Source organism: Primulina eburnea, chromosome 7 (assembly GCF_022965805.1).
Source record: "Primulina eburnea isolate SZY01 chromosome 7, ASM2296580v1, whole genome shotgun sequence".
Lineage (NCBI taxonomy): Eukaryota > Viridiplantae > Streptophyta > Magnoliopsida > Lamiales > Gesneriaceae > Primulina > Primulina eburnea.
The window spans coordinates 9,264,288-9,285,136 of NC_133107.1; the positions used below are offsets into that span (position 1 = coordinate 9,264,288).

Genomic DNA, 20,849 nt, shown 5'->3' on the forward strand with positions numbered 1-20,849 from the left:
CATCCGCGCTCCGCGTTGAACATCCGTGCTTAAGAAGCACATATTAAAGTAATTTTGTAAAAAAAAAATATTGAATTCTTTTTGAAATATTTATTTATTTTTAAATTAATTATAAAAAAAACTCGAATATTGGAGGTAGTGTATCTATAGACTTCAAAGTCCAACAGTCAATATTTCTCCAGATTTAAATTGTACGATCAATCTTGTTTCATTAACGTTGTTGTATTATTTGTCTTCGAGTCATTAATGCTTCTGACCAAATCTGCAATTGTGACTGTCTATCAACCACGAATTTGAACACCACTTTAAAGGAGATTCCTTTGTGGTATGTTGATTCTATTTTCATCTAATAGCTGATAAGATTACAAGTCACTGTTTTAGTACCGCAAGCCATCGGGTATCTTTCTGTGAGTCTTGAATACACTTAAGAGTCTTTCTAAGTGTTAAAATCTTCGGATCTTGTTCGGATTCTGTGATATTCTCCGACCTGACTTGTAATTGAGACTTTGATCTTCATTCCTCTGAAGAGCTTACATAGACTTCTAACTCTGTCACTTCTTTATGAGTTCTTCTTTTGATCTTCTGCTCTTATGAAGTAGATTGATCTTTCTTTGTGTTGTTCTGACTTCGTGAGCTTTTGTTCGAGTATGCACTTTTCTAATCTCAGAATCACTCTTGTCTTAACAACTTTCTGAGTACTCTGCAATACACACACCAGCACATAAACCAAAAAGCTAATCAGTATCAGACACATAAAAAACAGCAGACTACAGCTTCATTGAATCGATACTCCAGTTTCATATCATTTTCATATTATTAATAGAATTATCGAGGAACGAGTTACAAACAGGCATGATTGAGAGAAGCTAGCTAGGCGCAATGCCATCGCAAAGTTCCTTCAAAATCTGACCACAAGTACTAGTCATATTAGAGAAACTAGCAAGGTGCAGTTGACAAAGGAGCCAATACCCATGCTGGAAATCTCTCCAACGATGAATATTACATCAAGAACCGGTGAATTTTAATCAATCTTAAGATTTTCTAATCACAATTTAGTGAATTCAACGTTTACACTAAGCAACCAACAAACAAAAATATTTTAATTTTTAGTTAAAATTATAAAATTATTGTAAAAAATTTTAGTAAGGCGTGCAGAAAAATTATGTTGGGTGTAAGACAAAACTGACAAACCAAATATCCATTAAACTCCCACAAACATGTTATCATATGAAATACGTAACTAGAGTTTCATAGCTCAAAAATCAACTTCAAGAATTGAAAATATGTGAGAAGAAAACCATATATTCTTCCATATATTTCTAATTTGAAAGATTTCTGGAAAACCATACACCAGACAACAAATCCTTGTCAACCAACCTCATCAACGTGCAATTATAATAATATATAGATTCTACATGACAATCTATATCAAAATAATATATGGATTCTAACCTTGACCATAGATCAATTTATCCACCAAATTAAATCAATGGATTGCAATATCAGGTTTTAAAACTAAAAAGAAACAAAATTCCAGATCGTATGAAAAAACGCTGCTTGTGGTGGTGGTGGCTCGGACATCCAAGGAAGGAATAGTACAGCATAACCTCTCAAGCCCCGCGAAGGCGTAGGCGGCACTTGCGAATGTTGAGAAACAAGCCTTCAATCTTTCATAATCACCACAAAGACCATAACAGAAACCTAGAAATCTGAGAAGAAAAAAGAAGAAACGTGAACCCCTATAAATGATATAAGAGAGTAAAGAGAATCATCCATATAATACTAGCAATCGACACACAAATATTTTAATATTTACTTAAAATCATATACTTATTGTAAAATTTTAATAAGTATGCAGAAAAATTATGTTGTGTGTGAAAAAAACTCACTACCAAATTTCCATTACCTCCCACAATCATGATTTCAAATGAAATATGACTTCAGTTTTATAGCTAAAAAATCTACTAAAAATTTGAAAAATATGTGAGAGAGGAAACCATATATTTGTCATTTGAAATATTTCTACAAAACCATATACCAGACAACAAATCTTAGTCAACCAACCTCATTAACAAGCAATTATCTAAAAAATATATAGATTCTAGAACGTAAAAAATCTATATTAAAGAATTACTACCTTGTTTCTCATAGAAGCAACGAAAGACAATGCTGCAGTGCCAGCAGCACAAATCTGACTCGCCGTCCTAGAAGAATATGAGAGTCTCAGATGACTCCAGTTGCTTCACTTATTTTCTGCTACTTGAATCAAACTATCCTACAAATATGCAAATTGCCATTTTCTAAACTTAGGAGTTCTATCTGGCAATAGATTTGAAAGAGAAGTTGGAGAATTGCGGGCAGGCAGTTGGCTCTCAATCCAGGATAAAATAGGAACAAAAGTTTTGAAAGAGGGGAAAAGTAAAAAGGCGTCGATAATAGGCTAGAACATAATTGTGATTTACCAAGTTACACACCACACAATCACGGTACCATTATCGTTCGAATGCCTTTGAATTTTCAACTACTATGATTTTTAGTTTATTCATCCATACCCAGACACTTTCAATGAATGCGAAGCGGCCTCAGAGATCTTGGTGGATGAGAATCATCAGATGGAAAATTTCAACTCCCATCAAGAGTAGCAAATATAAGCTCACATCATCAGCCCACTCACATTCTTCTAGAAAAACATAATATATATTCCTGGAAAATCTAACATGGAAAAACACAAAATTGGGAAAGATTTATGGGTCAGAAGTAGCTGGTTTGTGAAATCATGCCTAAAATCAGTGGGAATCCGTCTGATTTGTTTCATCATCCCCAATAATCATACCCATTCCAAAAAATCTAAAAGAAATGTATCGACCTGGTCAACAAATATCCTATCCCACAAAACAAACTTCACAGTTTAAGGTAGAGAAAGATATATTTGTGATCAGCAATTAAATATAGCCTGACAATAGATCCATCGATCCACCGAACTAAATCAATGGATTGCAGTATAAGGATTTAAAACTAAAAAAGAAACAAAATTCAAGATTGGAAGAAAAAACGCTGCTTATGGTGATGGCGGCTCAGGCATCCAAGGAAAGGTGCAGCACAAGCCCTCAAACCAGGCGAAAGCGAAAGCACTTAGGCGGCCGAATGTTGAGAAACAAGCCTTCAATCTATCATCATTGCACTTAGGCAGCCGAATGTTGAGAAACAAGCCTTCAATCTATCATCATTGCAGCTAGGGTTGGTAATTTTCCCCACGGGTTCGTGGCCAGGGAACCCAAACGGGGACAGGGAACCCTGAATTTTCGGGTTCGGGGAGGATACGGGGATATTATACCCATCCTCGAACCCGTCCCAAAAATAATATTAATAATAATAATATTATTATTATTAAAAAATATTAATATTATCACTGGTAATAATAAGTTTTGGTTCGGGGCGCCCCCGTCCTATTCAATTAATATTTTTGAAACGGGAATGAGAGCGGAGACGGGGATGTGATCTTCACGGTTCCGGGTTCGGGAAAAAAGCGGGGATCGGGGTGGGGATAGAATTCGAGCACGAAGATGGTGATGACCAACCCGCTCCCCGCCCCATTGTCATCCCTAACAAGGGCACATACCGTAACATAAACCAACAAATCTAAGAAGATAAAGAAAGAAGAAACACAAATGCCTATAAATGAGATAAGATGGTGGTGAGAATCATTATATATACTAGCAAGCAACACACATGAATATTTTAATTTTTAGTTAAAATTATATACTTATTTTAAATTTTTAATAAGTTTGCAGAAAAATTATGTTGTGTAAGAATAATTCTCTTCACCAAATTTCCATTACCGCCCACGATCATGATTTCAAAAGAAAACATATAGCTTTGGTTTTAAAGATCAAAAATCTACTAAAAAATTGAAATTCATGTGAAAGAGAGAAAATGCATAGTGCAAGCACCGAATCTATATTAAAGAAATCACTGAATCTATATAGTACGACACAAAAAACTATATTAAAGAAATCACCACCTTGTTTCTCATAGAAGCACCGAATGACAATGCTATAGTGCAAGCAGCACAAATCTGACTCGCGGAGAAGATGAGAGTCTCAGATGACTCCAGTTGCTTCCCTTATCTTCTGCTACTTGAATCAAGGTATCAAACTAATCCTACAAATAGGCAAATTGGCATTTTTTAAACTTAGGAGTTCTATCTGACAATAGATTTGAAAGAGAAGTTGGAGAATTGTGGGCAGGCAGTTGGCTCTCAATCCGGATAAAATAGGAACAACAGTTTTATAAGAGGCCAAAAGTAAAAAGGCGTTGATAATAGGCTAGAACATGATTGTGATTTACCAAGTGACACACCACACAATCACGGTTTACCATTATCGTTCGAATGCATTTGAATTTTCAACTACTATGATTTTTAGTTTATTCATCCATACCCAGACAGACTTTCAAAGAATACGAAGCGGCCTCAGAGATCTTGGTGGATGAGAATGGTCAGATGGAAAATTTCAACTCCCATCAAGAGTAGCAAATATAAGCTCACATCATCAGTCACTCACATTCTTCTAGAAAAACATGATATATATTCCTGGAAAATCTAATATGGAAAAACACAAAATTGGGAAAGATATGGGTCAGAAGTAGCTGGTTTGTGAAATCATGCATAAAATCAGTGGGAATCCGTCTGATTTGTTTCATCATCCCCAATAATCATACCCATTCCAACAAATCTAAAAGAAATGTATCGACCTGGTCAACAAATATCCAATCCTACAAAACAAAAAGGGGGAATGCTTCATAGTTTAAGGTAGATAAAGATATATTTGTGATCAGCAATACAATATAGCCTAACGATAGATCCATCGATCCACCGAACTACATCAACGGATTGCAACGCAAGGCTTTAAAACTAAAAAAGAAACAAAATTCGAGATTGGACGAAAAACGCTGCTTATGGTGATGGCGGCTCAGACATCCAAGGAAGGAAAAGTGCAGCAAAAGCTCTCAAGCCCGGCGAAGGCGAAAGCACTTAGGCGGCCACTGCAAATGTTGAGAAACAAGCCTTCAATCTATCATCATCGCCGCACAGACCATAACACAATCTACAAATCTGAGAAGAAAGAAGAAACGTGAATGCCAATAGATGATACAAGAGAGTGGTAAAAATCATTCATATATACTAGCGACCAGCACACATCAATATTTTAATTAGTTAAAACTTATTGTAAAATTTTAAAAAGTTCGAAGAAAAATTATGTTGTGTCTAAGAAAAAAACTCACAACCAAATTACCATTACCTACCACAATCATGATTTCAAATGAAATATATAATTTTAGTTTTATAGCTCAAAATTCTACTAAAAAATTGAAAAATATTCGTGAAAGAGAGGAAACCCATATGTTTGTCATTTGATAGATTTCTACAAAACCATCAACAAATCCTAGTCAACCAACCTCATTAACATGCAATTATCTAAATAATATATAGATTCTACAACACAAAAAAGATCTTTATTAAAGAATTACCAACTCGTTTTTCATAGAAGCACCGGAAGACAATGCTGAAGTGCCAGCAGCACAAATCTGACTCGCCGTCCTAGGAGAAGATGAGAGTCTCAGAAGACTCCAGTTGTCTCCCCAATTTCCTGTTACTTGAATCACACTAAAGTTGACTAAACATACAAATATGCAAATTGACATGTTCGAAAACTTAGAAATTCTATCAGTAATAGATTTGACAGAGAAGTTGGAGAACTGTGGGCAGGCGGTTGTCTCTCAATCCAAGGATAAAATGGGAACAGCTTTATCATTGGGGAAAAGTAAAAAGATGTTGATAATAGGCTAGGACACGATTGTAATTTTATCAAGTGACACACCACACAATCACGGCTTACCATTAGTTCGAATCCCTTTAAATTTCAACTAATAAGATTTTTAGTTTATTCATCCATACCCAGACGTCCAAAGAATGTGAAGCGGCCTCAGAGATCTTGGTGGATGATAATCATAACATGGAAAATTTCAACTCCCGCCAAGAGTAGCAAATATAAGCTCACGTCATCAGCCCACTCACATTCTTCTAGAAAAACATGATATATATCCTGGAAAATCTAATAGGGAAAGACATAAAATTGGGAAAGACTGATGGGTCAGAAGTAGCTGGTTTGTGAAATCATGCATAAAATCAGTGGGAATCCGTCTGATATGTTTCATCATCCCCAACAATCACATCCAATAAAAAAATCTAAAAGAAATGTATCTACCTCTTCACCGGATATCCTATCCTGCAAAACAAAAAGGGGGAAATATTCCAAGTTAAAGGTAGAGAAAGATATATTCGTTATCAGAAGTTCAATATAGCCTATAGATCCATGGATCCACCGAATTAAATCAACAGATTGCAATATCAGTCTTTAAAACTAAAAAAGAAACATTCGAGATTGAAAGAAAAATCGCTGCTTGTGGTGATGACGACTCAGACATCCAAGGAGGGCGAAAGCACTTAGGCGGCCACTGCGAACGTTGAGAAACAAGCCTTCAATTTATCGTCATCGCCGCACAGACCATAACATAAACCTACAAATCTAAGAAGAAGGAAGAAGAAACACAAATGCCTATATGTGAGATCAGAGTGGTGAAAATCATTCATATATACTAGCAACCAACACACATAAATATTTTAATTTTTATATAATTACATTCTTATTGTAAAATTTTAATAAGTTGGCAGAAAAATTATGTTGTGTGTAAGACAAACTCACGACCAAATTTCCATTACCTCCCACAATCATGATTTCATATGAAATATTGAACTTCAGTTTTATAGCTCAAAAATATACGTCAAAAATTGAAAAATACATGTGAGAGGAAAACCATATATTTGTCATTTGATATATTTCTACAAACCATAGACCAATCAACAAATCCTAGTCAACCAAACTCATTAACATGCAATATCTAAATAATATATAGATTTTACTACACAAAAAATCTATATTAAAGGATAACCATCTTTTCTCTCATAGAATCACTGAAAGACAATAATGAAGTGGCAGTAGCACAAATCTGACTAGCCGTCCTAGGAGAAGAAGAGAGTCTGGATGACTCGCCGTCCTATGAGAAGATGGGAGTCTCAGATGACTCTAGTTGCTATCATGGGAATGATGCAAGTATGACAGTTATTTACAGTAAGCTCCCTTGAAAGCTGAGAAATTTTCAACAATTGAGTACAGAAAGGCCGAAGCGAGATTTATAAATTAGTGTCATGGAAAGCTTCATCACAGGAAAAGGAAAACAAAACCATAAAAGATAGGAAATGAAATTTCTCTTCATAAAACAAGAACCATTGATCAGATAATTGTAGTCTGTTTTTTAGCTCGTCACAAATGCATCCGAATCAGCTATCCTCACCACAATGGTTCAAGAGGTTTGAAAAATAAACCAAACTCGAAGAGAGGACACTAAACAACATGTAAAATTACACAAATGCAAGTTTCCTGCAGAATGCTATGTAAAGGTCGATTGGATTAACACCAAATGTTGCAGAAACTTTGAAGCCTACTTCTATTGAATTTGCGAGTGAGACAGGCTCAGAAGGATCCATTGGTTTCTATAATCAGAGGGAAACTTCTTCTCAGAAAATAGGTAGTTTTAAAACATCATAGCCTCCACTGAGCCACTTCCACAAATTGGCGGCTTTAATGCACAAATAAAATATACCAATAAAAATGAGCAAAAACTACAACAAATTTGAATATAAAAATATTCCCAAACAACTATTTTCATGCATTTCGAATCATATAGAATTTGATGCTTGCTCAGAACTCGAATAAACAATCATGAATAGGGTCTGACTGCCCGTCTGCTTGTTCTCATCAACGAATAGTATTTGGATTCATAGTATTATCAAAGAAAAAAAATGAATATATATTCAACGCATATGATGAATCCAGTATCCTCAAATGTTAGAGCCCTCGTAAATTAAAAAACCAAATGTTTTTCTCGGATTCAACAACCCTAGGTTCATTTGGATTAAATGATGAGGATTTAAGGACGTAAAACGATATCTGTATTATAATTCCAACAACAAAATATTTCAAAGAAATCAAACGACGATTGAATAGGAATCGGAGATCCAAATAAATCAAAACCATCCAAACAAAAGATTAGAACTTTTTTGAAGAGATAATGAAGGCATCAGATAATTGCGGAGTTTAGGTCTACACTATATTTCAGTGGGTAGGATAAGAATATTTTACATCATTTGCCTTCCAATCCAACAAAAAACTATTCCACATTTCAATAAATATGCATTAAAATTTACAGTAACAGCTAATAGCACACAGGCTAGAAGCAAAACAAATTTGACCACAGAAAACCCGTTCTAAGAATCAATAAGCAAACTAAAATTCACAAATAAATCGCAGAAAACAGTACAAAAGATTCAACCTTCCAAGGCAATTTTTTTCAGCCCGAAGAATAATTTCGAGCAATAAAACTGAATGCATCTCTACTCAAACATCAATTTCAGTAGGGTAAACCAGATGCAATGTTAGGCTTTAGATCTAAAATCTAAAAAAAAATAAAAAAAATCTGACGCAGAGAAGAGAGAAGGATGCAGGTGAGGCACTGAGGGCATCGGTGGGCGGCGCTTTGATTTGATTTGTAGGGTTTTTTAAATAGCGATTTAGAAAAATTAAGGTTTGGGCCATTGTTCGTGATGCTCTAATTTCCTACTAAAATTTTTGGCGAGATTTTAAATATAAAATTATCAGATCGACCCTACTATATTAATTATATTAAATAATATTTTTAATATAAAAATAATATTTTATATGAGTTAAATTAGATATCCGTCTCACAAAATTGATCCGTAAACTCGCATCACAAAAATTTTTGTGACATATATAAGTTGATGTTCTTACTGATACGATATCAATTAGTTTTTACGAAAATAAATAATATTTTTCACAGAATTTATTCATAATTCAAAATTTCACATATTATCTCTACTAATAGTATATATAATATTTAATATAATTTTATTATTTTTATCCAAATAAAAATTAAAAATTATGAAAAATTGTATGAATTAACTTGATCTATTAATAATCATGTATATAATAATCATTATTTTACATGATATATATCGTGTTCACAAGCATAAATAAGTACTAGTGTCCAAAATTACCTTTAAAACCAAATTACAAAATGGTAGCATCTCGACCATATTTTAACTATCTGCATGCTTGTGTAACATACAGCCGCTAATTTCATTCAAATTGGAATAATCAAGCAATGTGAATATCGACTTATTTAGCTGTTTTTTAATTCGATTTGGTCTTTTTGATTCTGAAAAAAAAAACCGATCACTTCAATTTACTTGGAAAACAAAAATTTCTAGTTGATAATAGAGTGGGTCTCATGAGACGTCTCACGGATCCTAATCTGTAAGACGAGTTAATCCTACTCATATTCACAATAAAAAGTAATACTTTTTCATAGATAACCCAATAAGATATCTATCTCACAAATACGACCCGTGAGACCGTCTCACATAAATTTTTGCGTTCGATTTGATCAGTACTCGAGCCTATAGAATGACCCCCTCTATCGACGGTGACATCATATTTTATCAAACTTAAATATAATATATATGAATATATGTATATATTATATATACACACTAATCTACGTATATGTGCGTGATATGAGAAAGCCCCGCAGCATAGAACACAAGGACTCGTTAAGATATTGGTGGGTGCAAACAATAATGACTTCTATTTTTGTCATCATGAGCCAAAACAAGCAACAGATCTAGACAATTACATATCGATATTGCTAGGCGAGCTAAATACCGTCAAGAGTCAAGACCACAAATTTCATAAAAACACGAGGCTAACTAGCAACGGGTTCCCACCAGTCAACCCAACCATTAGACAGCCCCACCGTTGGGTTCCCACTCTCTTTCAGGCCAAACAATTTGAATGGAAGCCAAGTTCTTAGAAACAAAGATTTTGTTGCTGAAGTTCACCAAGACACCAAGATCGGCAATGAGTAAAACCACACAACCCCTCGATGTTCATGCAGTAAACGGGTCGTTGAAAATGAACCATGCAACCAGCAAATATGCTAAGCACAGATTGGAAGGTGAATGGCCGTGTGCTTCAGGGAGAACTTCCTTTTATAAATCATCACCCACCACTGTTGTATACTGCAAGACAGTGCTTCTGACACTATATTTTATACTACAGGCGCAACTGTGTTCTAGTTAAAACATTCCATGTTGATTGTTTTGCCACAGAGACAGCCATGCACCACAATAAGGGCAGATGCTTCTACACATGGTAGGCATAAACTATATCAGCAAAATTGTCCAGAAACAGCACGAGGAAACCTAGAATCACAGTGTTCTTGTCACAAAAGCTAAAATGTATACATTATACCCTTCACAAATAACACAGGTTTAGATATGTCATATACTTGCATATCAGGAAACAAGAAATTTTTTCTATCCCCACCTCAGCATAAAGATAGTGAAAACACATATTACAAAACTAACGAGGATATTCGTGTTTCATAGCGAGCTAATACTATATAGCAGTACCCCTGATATAGAACGGACTCAACTTCTCCAACCCATCACTGAAAAGATAAAGATATGTGAGAAAGAATGTTACTGCAAAACTATACAAGAAGTGTGAGAATAAAACGGCCAGATTGCAACAGAAGCCGATATCACATTGAGATATCTAATCGACTGTGTGTAGAAATTCTTAATCAAAGTAATAAAATGGAGAGCCTTGAAGATTTTTATTATGATCCTGAGATCATCTATGTAAATGAAAAGGCCAATAAAGTAACATAACTGACTAGAAATTCCTCCCAGCACAGAGAACGCTGGCAAGCCTGCCAAAGACTGGAGTTGTCTCTAGAATAATAAAAAAAACTCGCCAACGAGTCAAAATTTCTAATCGATTGCATAAGTCATCAGAAACGGGAAATAAGCTAATGAGATTACATTATAAAGGAACACTGCTTACAAGCCTAGCTCCAACTTGATCAAGTTGCTTCACCATAGCTAAAGCCTTCAAGTTACCTTCTTTCATGAAGGCCTCAACCATTCTCTCACCAATTTCTCTACCCCTCTCTTCATCATCCGTCACAGCGACGGCAGTCGGCCCTGCCCCACTTATTGTACACCCAAATGCCCCAGCAGCGATTGCAGCTTTCTTTACTGCCTCCATTCCCGGAATCAATGGAGCCCTCCTTGGCTCGACTATCTTATCCGATGACAACGCCCTGCCCAATCCTTTCAAGTCTCCTTGCAAAATAGATGCAACCAATGCCCCAGCCTGGCTAGAATTCCACACATGGTGGGACATGGTGATTTCTTGTGGCAATACAGCTCTCATTTTCTTGGTGGGAGCTTCAAATTCCGGATTTACTAACACAAAGAATAGTTTGTTTTCTGAAGGGAGCTTTAACTGCATTAGTTCAAGAGGATCATAGCTTCTAACCAAAACGAAACCTCCCATGATAGACGGAGCTATATTGTCAGCATGGTAGCCGGAGACCTTCGCCTCCGACTCAAGCCCCGCGATAACCAGTTCTGACGGAGACAACAGCCCTCCGAAAAGCTCGTTAACGGCCACTGCAGCAGCAGCCGCACTTGCTGCGCTGGAGCCTAGACCACTGCCGAGGGGTAGACCCTTCTCGAGGGAGAGGGAGACGCCAACCGATCGAACTTTCAGCATCTTCATGACAGCGATGGCAGCGATACCAGCGCAATTCCACAACGGATTCTTGCTGAGCTTCGACCCAGCTCCGGAGATCTCGGAAATGGAAACCTCACCAGGGCGAACATCCGGGTCGACTCGAAGGTTGACATAGTCTCCGATCCCATCCACAGCACAACCCAGAAAGTCGAAGCCCGGACCCAGGTTGGCGACAGTAGCAGGGGCGAAACATTTGACGGAAGTGAACACAGGTTGGGGTTCTACAACGGTGACTGCTACAGATTTTGAATTGAGAGATGGTTGAGCTGAGGCAGATACACTGAATCTCAAGGAAGATGAAAGATGGAAGTGAGAGGAAGAAGACGGAGATTTGGATAATCTTACAGTGGAGGTGGGGCTGAAAACAGGATTCAAGCTCATTTCACAAGAACATATGGCCATCGTTTCTGGAGTCTGCGAACGGAGCACAGGACGGCACGCCTCCTACAATGTCTTCCGCTGATATTGCTTCTTTGTTTCGTGCTTCATAGTGATCCAAATCTTGACCGTGACGCTCTGAAACACTTGGGTACTATGAATTTGCAGATAGAAAATATTGAAGAACACAAAAGAGTGGCGCAATAGAGGTATTGGAGAAGAAGAGACGACACAGACTGAACAAGAAATTAGGGATTCCAAATCACAGGATTTGTTAGTGCATGTATTATTTTTTTTGGAAAAAAATATTATTTTTAAAAACAAAAATGATATTACTATTTTATTTTTAAGCATCTTAACATATAATCAGTTTTGTTATGTTACACACCTACCGTACATATACTGATAAGGTGTCACCCACCTATTGGACGTGATGAAATATAGAAAAATTGTGCATCCAATGAGTGAGTGACATTTCATCGGTGTTCATATAGGTGTTCACGATAAATGTACAGCATATCAGAACTTAGCATATAATTACTTGTGTTTTTAATTTTTAATACAACTTGTGCATGGAATAATTTATGGGACTTAAATATGTCATCCGAGGTTAAAATTTTTGTGTGGCTTATGGTACGGAATTGGTTCCTACAAAAATAAATCATCAGAACAAGTGTCTTTTGGTCCCGTCCACCTGCGTAAACCGTAACTCCATGCTAGAAGAACCCCGACATCTATTCTATGCATGTCAATTTGCTCAAGCTTGCTCAAACTCACATTGACCTTGTTTGGGCAAAGGTTAATGATTTTGTAGCTTCAAAAATTCAGGCCTATGATGATTGGAAGGCCTATCGAACTGAAATTTTTGCTAAGAAACTGAAGAACAAATCTCAACTGAATAAATTTATTAAACTGGAAGATTATGTTCTGAAGACAGTAAAAGCAGCCTCCATTACTCTAGCTATGGAAAGGAAAACCTACTTATTTGATCAAGTGAGAGCAAAGAAGTTGGCTCATATTATCAGCAAATTGAAGAACAACTATATTCCCACAAATCCAACTGCCTATGCTGATCAAGCAGTGATCACTCAGCTAGATTCTGATTTGGTTGGGTTGCTATCTTAGATTAAATTTTGGGAAATGGATCAGGAATTAGTCATTCATCAAGGAAATTCAGACACTGATGAAGAAAACGAAGATGACGAATCACTCACTGAACAGCAGCAACCATCATCTGAACTGGCTCTTGTTACAACTGACGTACCAGTTCTAGAAAAGCTTCAGTCACCTCCTACTGAACAACAACTATACACCGAAGCTGAGCTTTCCTTTGCTAACATCGATGAAATCATTTCAGTAATCGTTCAGGATTCTCACTTGAGTAAATCTACAAATGACAATATTGATCATCCAGTTGATCAAACCGATGAAGAGGCTCCTATCTCTGCAAAAGAACCAATTCAGCAAGCTTCATCTGCTGACATGAATACTTCAACGGACGATCCTCTTGCTTGTCAAGATCCTCCGCTACAGGAACCGGTGCTCAATTCTCCACCATCTGTTATTCTTAAGACCAATTATTCTGCTGAACATAATTCATCTCCTCCACTTACAGTTCAAGGAGAAATAATTGAAACTGATGTTTCGATTCAAAATGTTGATGATCCAGTCTCAACTGACCACAAATTAGTCGTTTCTGAACACATCACCAAAGAAGCAGGATCCTCCTACCAATCTCCTCCTCAAAATTCTTCAGATATTGATCTTATTCTGGAAGAAGTTCAGCATTTACAGAATAATATGGAGCAAATGATCTCTACCATCTCTAAAATTCAGAACACGCAACTATCTCATACTCTAAAATTGGATCATCTAAATGAGTCCAACTTAGAGAAAATGAATGCTCTTAGAGTCAAAATGGACTCCCTTGTCAAAACTATGGATCAAACAAAGCAGGGGTTACTCGATTCCTTATCTACAGATCAAGATGTAAACAGTCAAAGATTTAAGCGACTGGAAACCTTTGTTTCAAAGTAAATGGAGTTACTACAGACCTCCTTCACCACTATTGCCTCAAGCATCACATCAGATGTCAAAATTCTCTCCCTTCACGTTAAAAAGCTATCGGACAAAATGGAGGTATTTGACAAAAAGGGGGAAAACAGCTAAAGAATTATCTGAATGAATCAGATTATTATCAACTGATGTTATTTTCTCCAACTGATGTTATTCTCTCAGAATTTATATTATCTACAAGGAATTCTGCTATCTTATGATTCAGTTGCATAATCTATTATCAACAAAGAGCTGAGTTAAAACTCTTGGTTTTGTCAAACACCATAAAGGGGGAAATTGTTGGAAACTAAATTCTGGAGTTTGACAAAACATAAAATCAACTAATACATGAAAGCATATTCGGCAGCTGAACATTCAACTAAAATCAGTTGACACAAACTGATCAGTTGAGAACTGATTAGTTAAAACATTCAGCCGAAAACATTAAAGCTTCTCAACTGAAGATACCTCGGGAAAGATCATTCAACAGACAAAAAGACATATCAGACAGCAACTGAATATGGAAAGCCGCACTGCATAGAAAAACGTATTTCGGCTATTGAGATTAATACGCCGTCTTACAATAAATTATGAAGCGGCAATCAAGAACTTTGTCCAAGAAATGATAAGGTGGCAATCAACGGATACGAGAATTTGAAATTACCGTTGAAAGATAAATCTATAAATATGACTAAAGAGCAGTTGACAGATACACGATTGACCAATCTCAAACTTGCCATTACCTTGTCAAAATCTCAGCTCACACTTATTAGATCTATTCGTAGCAATCAAGGCTACACATTGAGCAAACTAGCACTTTGAAATATTGATAATTCGATAAGTGCTAAGTCCAGTTACTTACAGAGATCATTGTATTATACTAAGAGTTTCAGTTCAGGCAATAGATAAGTCCTAACTGAAGTGGGTCTGTACAAGCGTTGTACTCGATCAAAGTCTTTTAGTGAACAACCTATCTTTATGATAGAAGGGGTGACGTAGGAGTTATTCAATTCTCCGAACATCCAGAAACATATTGTGTTATCTTTACTTCAGCCTTTTATTTCCAGTCAGATATTCTATCTTTCAATCAGTTTATTTTCCGCAACTGCTTATTCAGTTTAACTGATTGATATTGACCGACGGGATACTTAGTTCAGTTTGTAACAAAACTAAACTACCTTTTTCGAAAAACATTTAAATTCCTAGAAGTGTTTATTCAACCCCCCCTTCTAAACACTCCTTAGTCAATAACCGATCCTAACAATGTTGATCTTATTAAGTAATGTTAAAAGTACTGAATACATCGTACAATTATATCGTGAGATTTTTTTTTATATTATGAGAATTTGTATTGAATTTATTTTGAGATTTTGATAAACGAATTTTTTGTATTGTAAGAATTGTTGTTCAAAATTAGTTGTACATGTAGCATCATTTTACGTTATATAATACCAGAATGTTTTAAATATCATAACTAATTCATTTTAAATAATAACTAAATTAAGTTAGCTAAAACCACATACTTGGTAAATGTGACAATTAATTAAATATTGAAAAAGATAAGATAAATAAAAAGATAATTACCAAAATAATACACATTCCGATATTTTTTTTTGAAATGAAGATATCCATTGATCAGTCATTGTTCTCACAGTCGTGGTTGATTGCATTACAAATAATATCTGGAGAATGATACGTAATAAAAGGATTAACAAACGATATCGTCGCGCGAGCCAATGTGTGAGCCACCATATTTGCTTGTCTTCTAGCATATTGAACTTTGAACGAACGATGAGTTTCTAGAATTTGACAGCATCCGGAGATAATCGATCCAAACTCTGTATTATCTGCATTCTTGGACTTTATTGCCTTGACTACCGTCTCTGAGTCCGTTTCAAAAATAACATCCTGGAGTTCCAAAGAGGATATCCATTGCATAGCATCAAGAAGAGCGAGTGCTTCAGCTTCTTTAACTTCAAACAATCCATTGTCACACAGGTTTTCCTCACCATGAAATTCTCCGTTGAGTCTCTTACCACTATTCCAAACCCAACTGCTCTTTGTTCTTTAAACAAGGTCGCATCGACATTGCACTTCATAGTTGGATCAGGTGGTTTCGTCCATCGATCATCCTCGTCCCTGCGAGATATTGAAGTTTGTCCTTGTATATATTTCCTTTGAGCTTGGTTCCAACTCATTACCATATCATAGCCGAGTGAAACAGTGATATGTGGTGGTCGAGATACCCCATTCCATAGTTTCTCGTTTCGGTATCTCCATAAGCTCCACATAACTGCCGAGAAGTTTGGTTGCACTGCAGTGGGGCACATGTTCAGACTCTTAAATAGCCACTTCGGGAAGGAATCCTCTTCTCTTGCGCATTGTAATACCACTTCCTCAAGCTTTGCCACTTTCCAACATTCTTTTGCGTATGCGCAGTCAATGAATATATGCCAATTATTTTCCAGCCCTGATTCACACGTCACGCATTGGGAAGGCACTTGAATGTTTCTGGATTGGAGCTTGATACGACATGGCAGATAATCCCTCGCCGCTCGCCATAAGAACGATCTAATCTTAAGAGGTGTTGATATTTGCCACAGCTTAGTCCACTTCCCCTCCTTCTGATGTGATTGTGTATGGTTCATTATGTTGTTCATAATTTGATAGTATCCAGACTTTACTGTGTAGTCTCCATGCCGACTAAAGTTCCACGATCGTTCATCTTTGGAGGCTATCGGATTCAACGGTATATTGGTAATCTCCATGGCATCTCGGGGATTAAACACTTCATTGATTAGTTCGAAGTTCCACTGCTTTGTCTCTGGAATCATGAGGTCCTTCACATATGTAATCTCCTCTTGGTTCGGATATGTTGTTTGGACATAAAGGTTATTGGGATCCCTGAGCCACAGATGCTTCCAAATCTGCACACTTTGGCCATCTCCAATCTTCCAACGTAAACCTTGAGCCAAGACTGCTTGTGTGCACCAAATACCTCTCCATATAAAGCTTGGATTTGATCCCAAGCTAGTCTCCATGAAGTCCTTCTTCGGAAAATATTTAGCTTTGAGAATCCTTGATACCAAGGTATTTGGGGTGGAAATGAGCTTCCACCCTTGCTTAGCAAGCATGGCGAGGTTGTAAGCTTCGAGATTTCGAAAGCCGAGACCACCGTTTTCCTTTCTCTTGCATAATCTGCTCCAATTTGTCCAATGTATCCCTCTCGATCTCTGGGATGTAGAGCCCCACCAAAAGGAGTTCATCATTTTCTGTAGCTCATCGAGAAGAAATGTAGGTAGTAAGAAGCAATTCATGCAATAAGATGGCAGCGCTTGGGCCACTGATTTCAATAACACTTCTTTGCCCGCTTTTGAGAGAGAGCTTCCTTGTCAATTTTGAATACGGTTCCAGAGTCGATCTCTCCAAGTAACTAAATATCACTTTTTTCTTTCTACCAATCAGTGATGGAAGGCCAAGGTATCGTCCCGTATCCAATGGTTTCGACACCCCAAAGGTAGTTGACATTTCTTGCTGTTTCCGGGCTTCGATATTTTTGCTAAAGAAGATCCCAGATTTATCAAAATTAATCGCTTGTCCACTAGCCTTCTCATATGCGATTAATATCCTTTTCATCTCAACACATTTTGTATTTGTTGCTCGGAAGAATATAAACGAGTCATCCGCAAACAGTAAATGAGATACTTTCGGGGCACGACGACAAATTTTCACCCCATGCAATGTGCCTCTACTCTCTGCTTTCTCTATCAAAGTGGTTAAACCTTGGGCACATATTATAAATAGGTAGGGCGAAAGAGGGCATCCTTGGCGGAGTCCTCGTTCTGGGATTATTGGACCAATAAGATCGCCATTTACCCGAATCTGGTATTGCACCGTTGTGATACAGAGCATCATAATAGCCACCCACTTGTCATTAAAACCCAGCCTTTGCAATATAAGCTTCAAAAATCCCCAATCTATTCGGTCATATGCTTTACTTATGTCGATTTTTAGCGCCACATCTCCATGTTTGCCTCGATTCTTTCGCTTCATGTGATGAATGATCTCAAAAGCTGCTATCACATTATCAGTGATCGATCTGTCCTTGACAAACGCTGCTTGAGTCTCTGAGATTAGCTTTGGCAGTAGCATCTTGAGTCGATTTGCCAACACCTTTGCTAGCACCCTATACATCACATTACAAAGAGAGACCGGCCGTAGGTCTTTCATAGCACTTGGGTTAGCACACTTCGGAATAAGAGTAATAATAGTATCATTAAGCTTTGGTGGGAACTTTACCTGATGCAGCCATTGCTCACATTCCTGGAACACATCTTTATCCATAAGGTGCCAGAATTTTTGGAAAAAAGCAGGATTATAACCATCTGGTCCAGCTGATTTGTTTTGGTGCATTTGAACAACGCCTCTTGGAATTCTTCGATGGTGAAAGGAGACATAAGTAATGTGTTGTCCTCTGCTGAAAGTTTTGGTTCAATCTGGTTTATCACTGCTTCATAAGATGCATTTCCTGATGAAAATAGTTTAGCAAAGTATGTATGGACAATGCGCCCAAGGTTCTGTGGATCAGTAAACTCCACCCCTCTATCATCAATCAGGCTTGGGATTCTATTGCATGCTTTCCGCCTTATTGCCATAGAGTGGAAGAACTTTGTATTAAGGTCGCCTTCCTTAAGCCAAAATTGTTTGGCTCGTTGTTTCCAATACATGTAATTTTTTATCATCATTCGGTTTAGTTTCAATTTCATCTCCTCCACTTGAACCACAGATTGATGGTCTGAGTTGGACCTCATCCTTTCCAACGATTCTTTCAGATTGTCAATGGGTTTTCGATCTATTATTGCGTGCTTCCTGCTCCATCTTGTCAACTCATTGGATAGGGCTTTTAGTCTTTCTGTTATTGTGCTATAGGTTTCTGTAAGCCCCCACCTATCATGCACAACTTCATTAAAGCCTTCTTCTTCCATCCACCTATTCTCAAACCGGAAGGATATTCTACTGATTTTTGTTTTTGGGGCATCATTGACCAAGATTAGAGGTGAATGGTCTGAGCACGTGGCAACGGTGTTCAATACTGAGGCTTCTGGAAAACGTGCCATCCAAGCTGTGGATGCAAGAGCACGATCTAGTTTTTCTTCCACAAAATGTGTGTTACCTCTCCCTTTTTCCCACGTAAAAGGGTGAACCTTCATTTGGATATCTTGTAGCAAACATTGCATCACTGTTTCTCTGAATCCTTGGATCATCCAAATTGGCCGCTCTACTTCCCCATGTTTTTCACTAGAGTCCAGGATGTCGTTAAAGTCACCGATAATGCACCATGGTAGCTGACTTATACGAGTGACAGCCTTTAGTAGGTTCCAAGCTTCTCGTCGCCTTCGTTGCTCTGGGAAGCCATAATATCCTGTTAGCCTCCAATCTTCTTGCCCAGGTTCTGTGATTTTAAGATCAATATGGTTGCGTGAATATCCTATGACTGTATAATGGTCTGAGTATTTCCACAGGGCTGCTATTCCTCCACTTCGACCCTCTCTGTCTATAGAAAAGGCCCCATCAAATCCTAGAGAAATTTTGACTTCTTCAATCTTCTGTGAGTGAGTTAATGTTTCATATAAAAATATTACTGTAGGCCTGTGAGCTCGCACTAGCTCACGCAAGTTTGGAACTGCACGAGTGTGGCCCAATCCTCGGCAGTTCCAACTTAGGATGATCATGGTCGTCGGCAGGCCTGGATACCAGGCCCTGCCGATAAAAAAGACTCATGAGTATTGTCATGGCTGTTGTTCATCTCCTCCTCTTGGTCATCATAAATTATGCCATGTTCTGTACTGTCTGAATTTGCAGCATTGTCAATATCAAGATCCATGTTTTTGTATCTGTTATTTTTGTCTCTAGCTGCCCTTCTTCTTTTTCTGTCTTCATTTAATATAAGCTCAGTGTCCTCCTCATTTGCTCCTTCATAGGTGGAAATGGATTTGGAGTTTGTTACGTCTTCCGAGAATATTGCAGAATCATGCCGAATCATTTCCTTATTTGTGTTGGCGCTAATCCCTCCTGATTTTCTGGAAAAAATCGGATTACGGAATATTGTCAAATCTTTCTTGATTTGATTATTCTCGCCGTTGCCGGAGCTTTTCTCATCCTTTGACGTTGCTGGATTTTCACGCAACCATTTGGAACTATTTGCAGCTGTTGCTCCCCATCTTTCCGGTGCTCGTAACCATGATCCCCATTCTCTTTTGATAATTTTGTCATTTAAGGAGAACATAATTTCACAAAACCTCTCATTGTGTCCAAGGCAGCCGCATACAAAGCAGAAGGATCCAAGCTTCTCATATTTTAATTGTACTATGAACCACTCGCCATCTGGCTTGCGAATTTTCTTGCATCTCTTGAGAGGTTTGCGTATATCCACGTCCATCCTTATACGCATATAATTTCGCCAGATGCCAGCATTATTCGAGCTATCATATGCAAGGAAGCGCCCAATGAAGTCTCCCAATAGTTTCAGATATATAACCAATCGGTAATTCATAGATTGGAATCCAGAAAGGGATTGTATATAACTCTACCTGTGTTGGTACATCACCTTGTTTCAGTTGTTTTAGAATTAGGATC

At 37.3% G+C, this 20,849-nt stretch overlaps 2 protein-coding genes, 1 long non-coding RNA gene, 10 other non-coding genes and 1 pseudogene across 17 annotated transcripts; all 14 read right to left on the reverse strand.

Moving 5' to 3' along the window:
• Positions 1–290: 290 nt before the first annotated feature.
• Positions 291–5,507, reverse strand: LOC140837179 (uncharacterized). Of its 5 annotated transcripts, none has more exons than XR_012119238.1 (3): positions 2,138–4,012; positions 1,608–1,709; positions 291–700 (listed from the first exon to the last, which is right to left on the reverse strand). It is a non-coding gene; the product is annotated as an uncharacterized lncRNA (long non-coding RNA). The 5 variants fall into 5 exon arrangements; XR_012119237.1 differs by having other exon boundaries at positions 291–582; positions 1,416–1,709; positions 2,138–4,011; XR_012119236.1 differs by lacking the exon at positions 291–700 and adding an exon at positions 5,280–5,507 and having other exon boundaries at positions 1,366–1,709; positions 2,138–3,819.
• Positions 2,579–2,667, reverse strand: LOC140837508 (small nucleolar RNA SNORD24). Its single transcript, XR_012119340.1, has one exon. It is a non-coding gene; the product is annotated as a small nucleolar RNA SNORD24 (small nucleolar RNA).
• LOC140837578 (small nucleolar RNA R12) lies at positions 2,747–2,824 on the reverse strand. Its single transcript, XR_012119406.1, has one exon. It is a non-coding gene; the product is annotated as a small nucleolar RNA R12 (small nucleolar RNA).
• Positions 4,468–4,556, reverse strand: LOC140837509 (small nucleolar RNA SNORD24). The gene has a single exon (XR_012119341.1). It is a non-coding gene; the product is annotated as a small nucleolar RNA SNORD24 (small nucleolar RNA).
• On the reverse strand, positions 4,633–4,710 carry LOC140837577 (small nucleolar RNA R12). Its single transcript, XR_012119405.1, has one exon. It is a non-coding gene; the product is annotated as a small nucleolar RNA R12 (small nucleolar RNA).
• On the reverse strand, positions 4,967–5,087 carry LOC140837507 (small nucleolar RNA SNORD14). Its single transcript, XR_012119339.1, has one exon. It is a non-coding gene; the product is annotated as a small nucleolar RNA SNORD14 (small nucleolar RNA).
• Positions 5,508–5,980: 473 nt separating the features above from the next.
• LOC140837510 (small nucleolar RNA SNORD24) lies at positions 5,981–6,069 on the reverse strand. The gene has a single exon (XR_012119342.1). It is a non-coding gene; the product is annotated as a small nucleolar RNA SNORD24 (small nucleolar RNA).
• Positions 6,070–6,147: 78 nt separating this feature from the next.
• LOC140837579 (small nucleolar RNA R12) lies at positions 6,148–6,225 on the reverse strand. Its single transcript, XR_012119407.1, has one exon. It is a non-coding gene; the product is annotated as a small nucleolar RNA R12 (small nucleolar RNA).
• A 1,121-nt stretch (positions 6,226–7,346) lies between these two features.
• On the reverse strand, positions 7,347–7,420 carry LOC140837583 (small nucleolar RNA Z155). The gene has a single exon (XR_012119411.1). It is a non-coding gene; the product is annotated as a small nucleolar RNA Z155 (small nucleolar RNA).
• A 164-nt stretch (positions 7,421–7,584) lies between these two features.
• Positions 7,585–7,674, reverse strand: LOC140837580 (small nucleolar RNA R41). The gene has a single exon (XR_012119408.1). It is a non-coding gene; the product is annotated as a small nucleolar RNA R41 (small nucleolar RNA).
• A 518-nt stretch (positions 7,675–8,192) lies between these two features.
• Positions 8,193–8,274, reverse strand: LOC140837581 (small nucleolar RNA R16). The gene has a single exon (XR_012119409.1). It is a non-coding gene; the product is annotated as a small nucleolar RNA R16 (small nucleolar RNA).
• A 2,517-nt stretch (positions 8,275–10,791) lies between these two features.
• On the reverse strand, positions 10,792–12,430 carry LOC140837180 (homoserine kinase-like). Its single transcript, XM_073203236.1, has one exon. It carries the CDS (start codon positions 12,180–12,182, stop codon positions 11,025–11,027), a length of 1,158 nt encoding a protein of 385 aa, XP_073059337.1. The 5' UTR covers positions 12,183–12,430; the 3' UTR covers positions 10,792–11,024.
• A 3,416-nt stretch (positions 12,431–15,846) lies between these two features.
• On the reverse strand, positions 15,847–18,632 carry LOC140837181 (uncharacterized; annotated as a pseudogene).
• An 85-nt stretch (positions 18,633–18,717) lies between these two features.
• On the reverse strand, positions 18,718–19,945 carry LOC140835671 (uncharacterized). Its single transcript, XM_073201072.1, has 2 exons — positions 18,866–19,945; positions 18,718–18,741 (listed from the first exon to the last, which is right to left on the reverse strand). The coding sequence occupies exons 1-2, from the start codon at positions 19,943–19,945 to the stop codon at positions 18,718–18,720; spliced, it is 1,104 nt and encodes a 367-aa protein (XP_073057173.1).
• Positions 19,946–20,849: the final 904 nt, after the last annotated feature.

What these genes read in the sequence shown, in the direction of transcription:
- LOC140837180 (XM_073203236.1), bottom strand. Translation starts at nt 12,182, where the DNA reads ATGGCCATATGTTCTTGTGAAATGAGCTTGAATCCTGTTTTCAGCCCC.
- LOC140835671 (XM_073201072.1), bottom strand. Translation starts at nt 19,945, where the DNA reads ATGATCATCCTAAGTTGGAACTGCCGAGGATTGGGCCACACTCGTGCA. An exon ending in CAAAGTTCTTCCACTCTATG is followed by an intron (nt 18,742 to 18,865) that starts GCAATAAGGCGG and finishes TATTTTCATCAG; the next exon opens with GAAATGCATCTTATGAAGCA.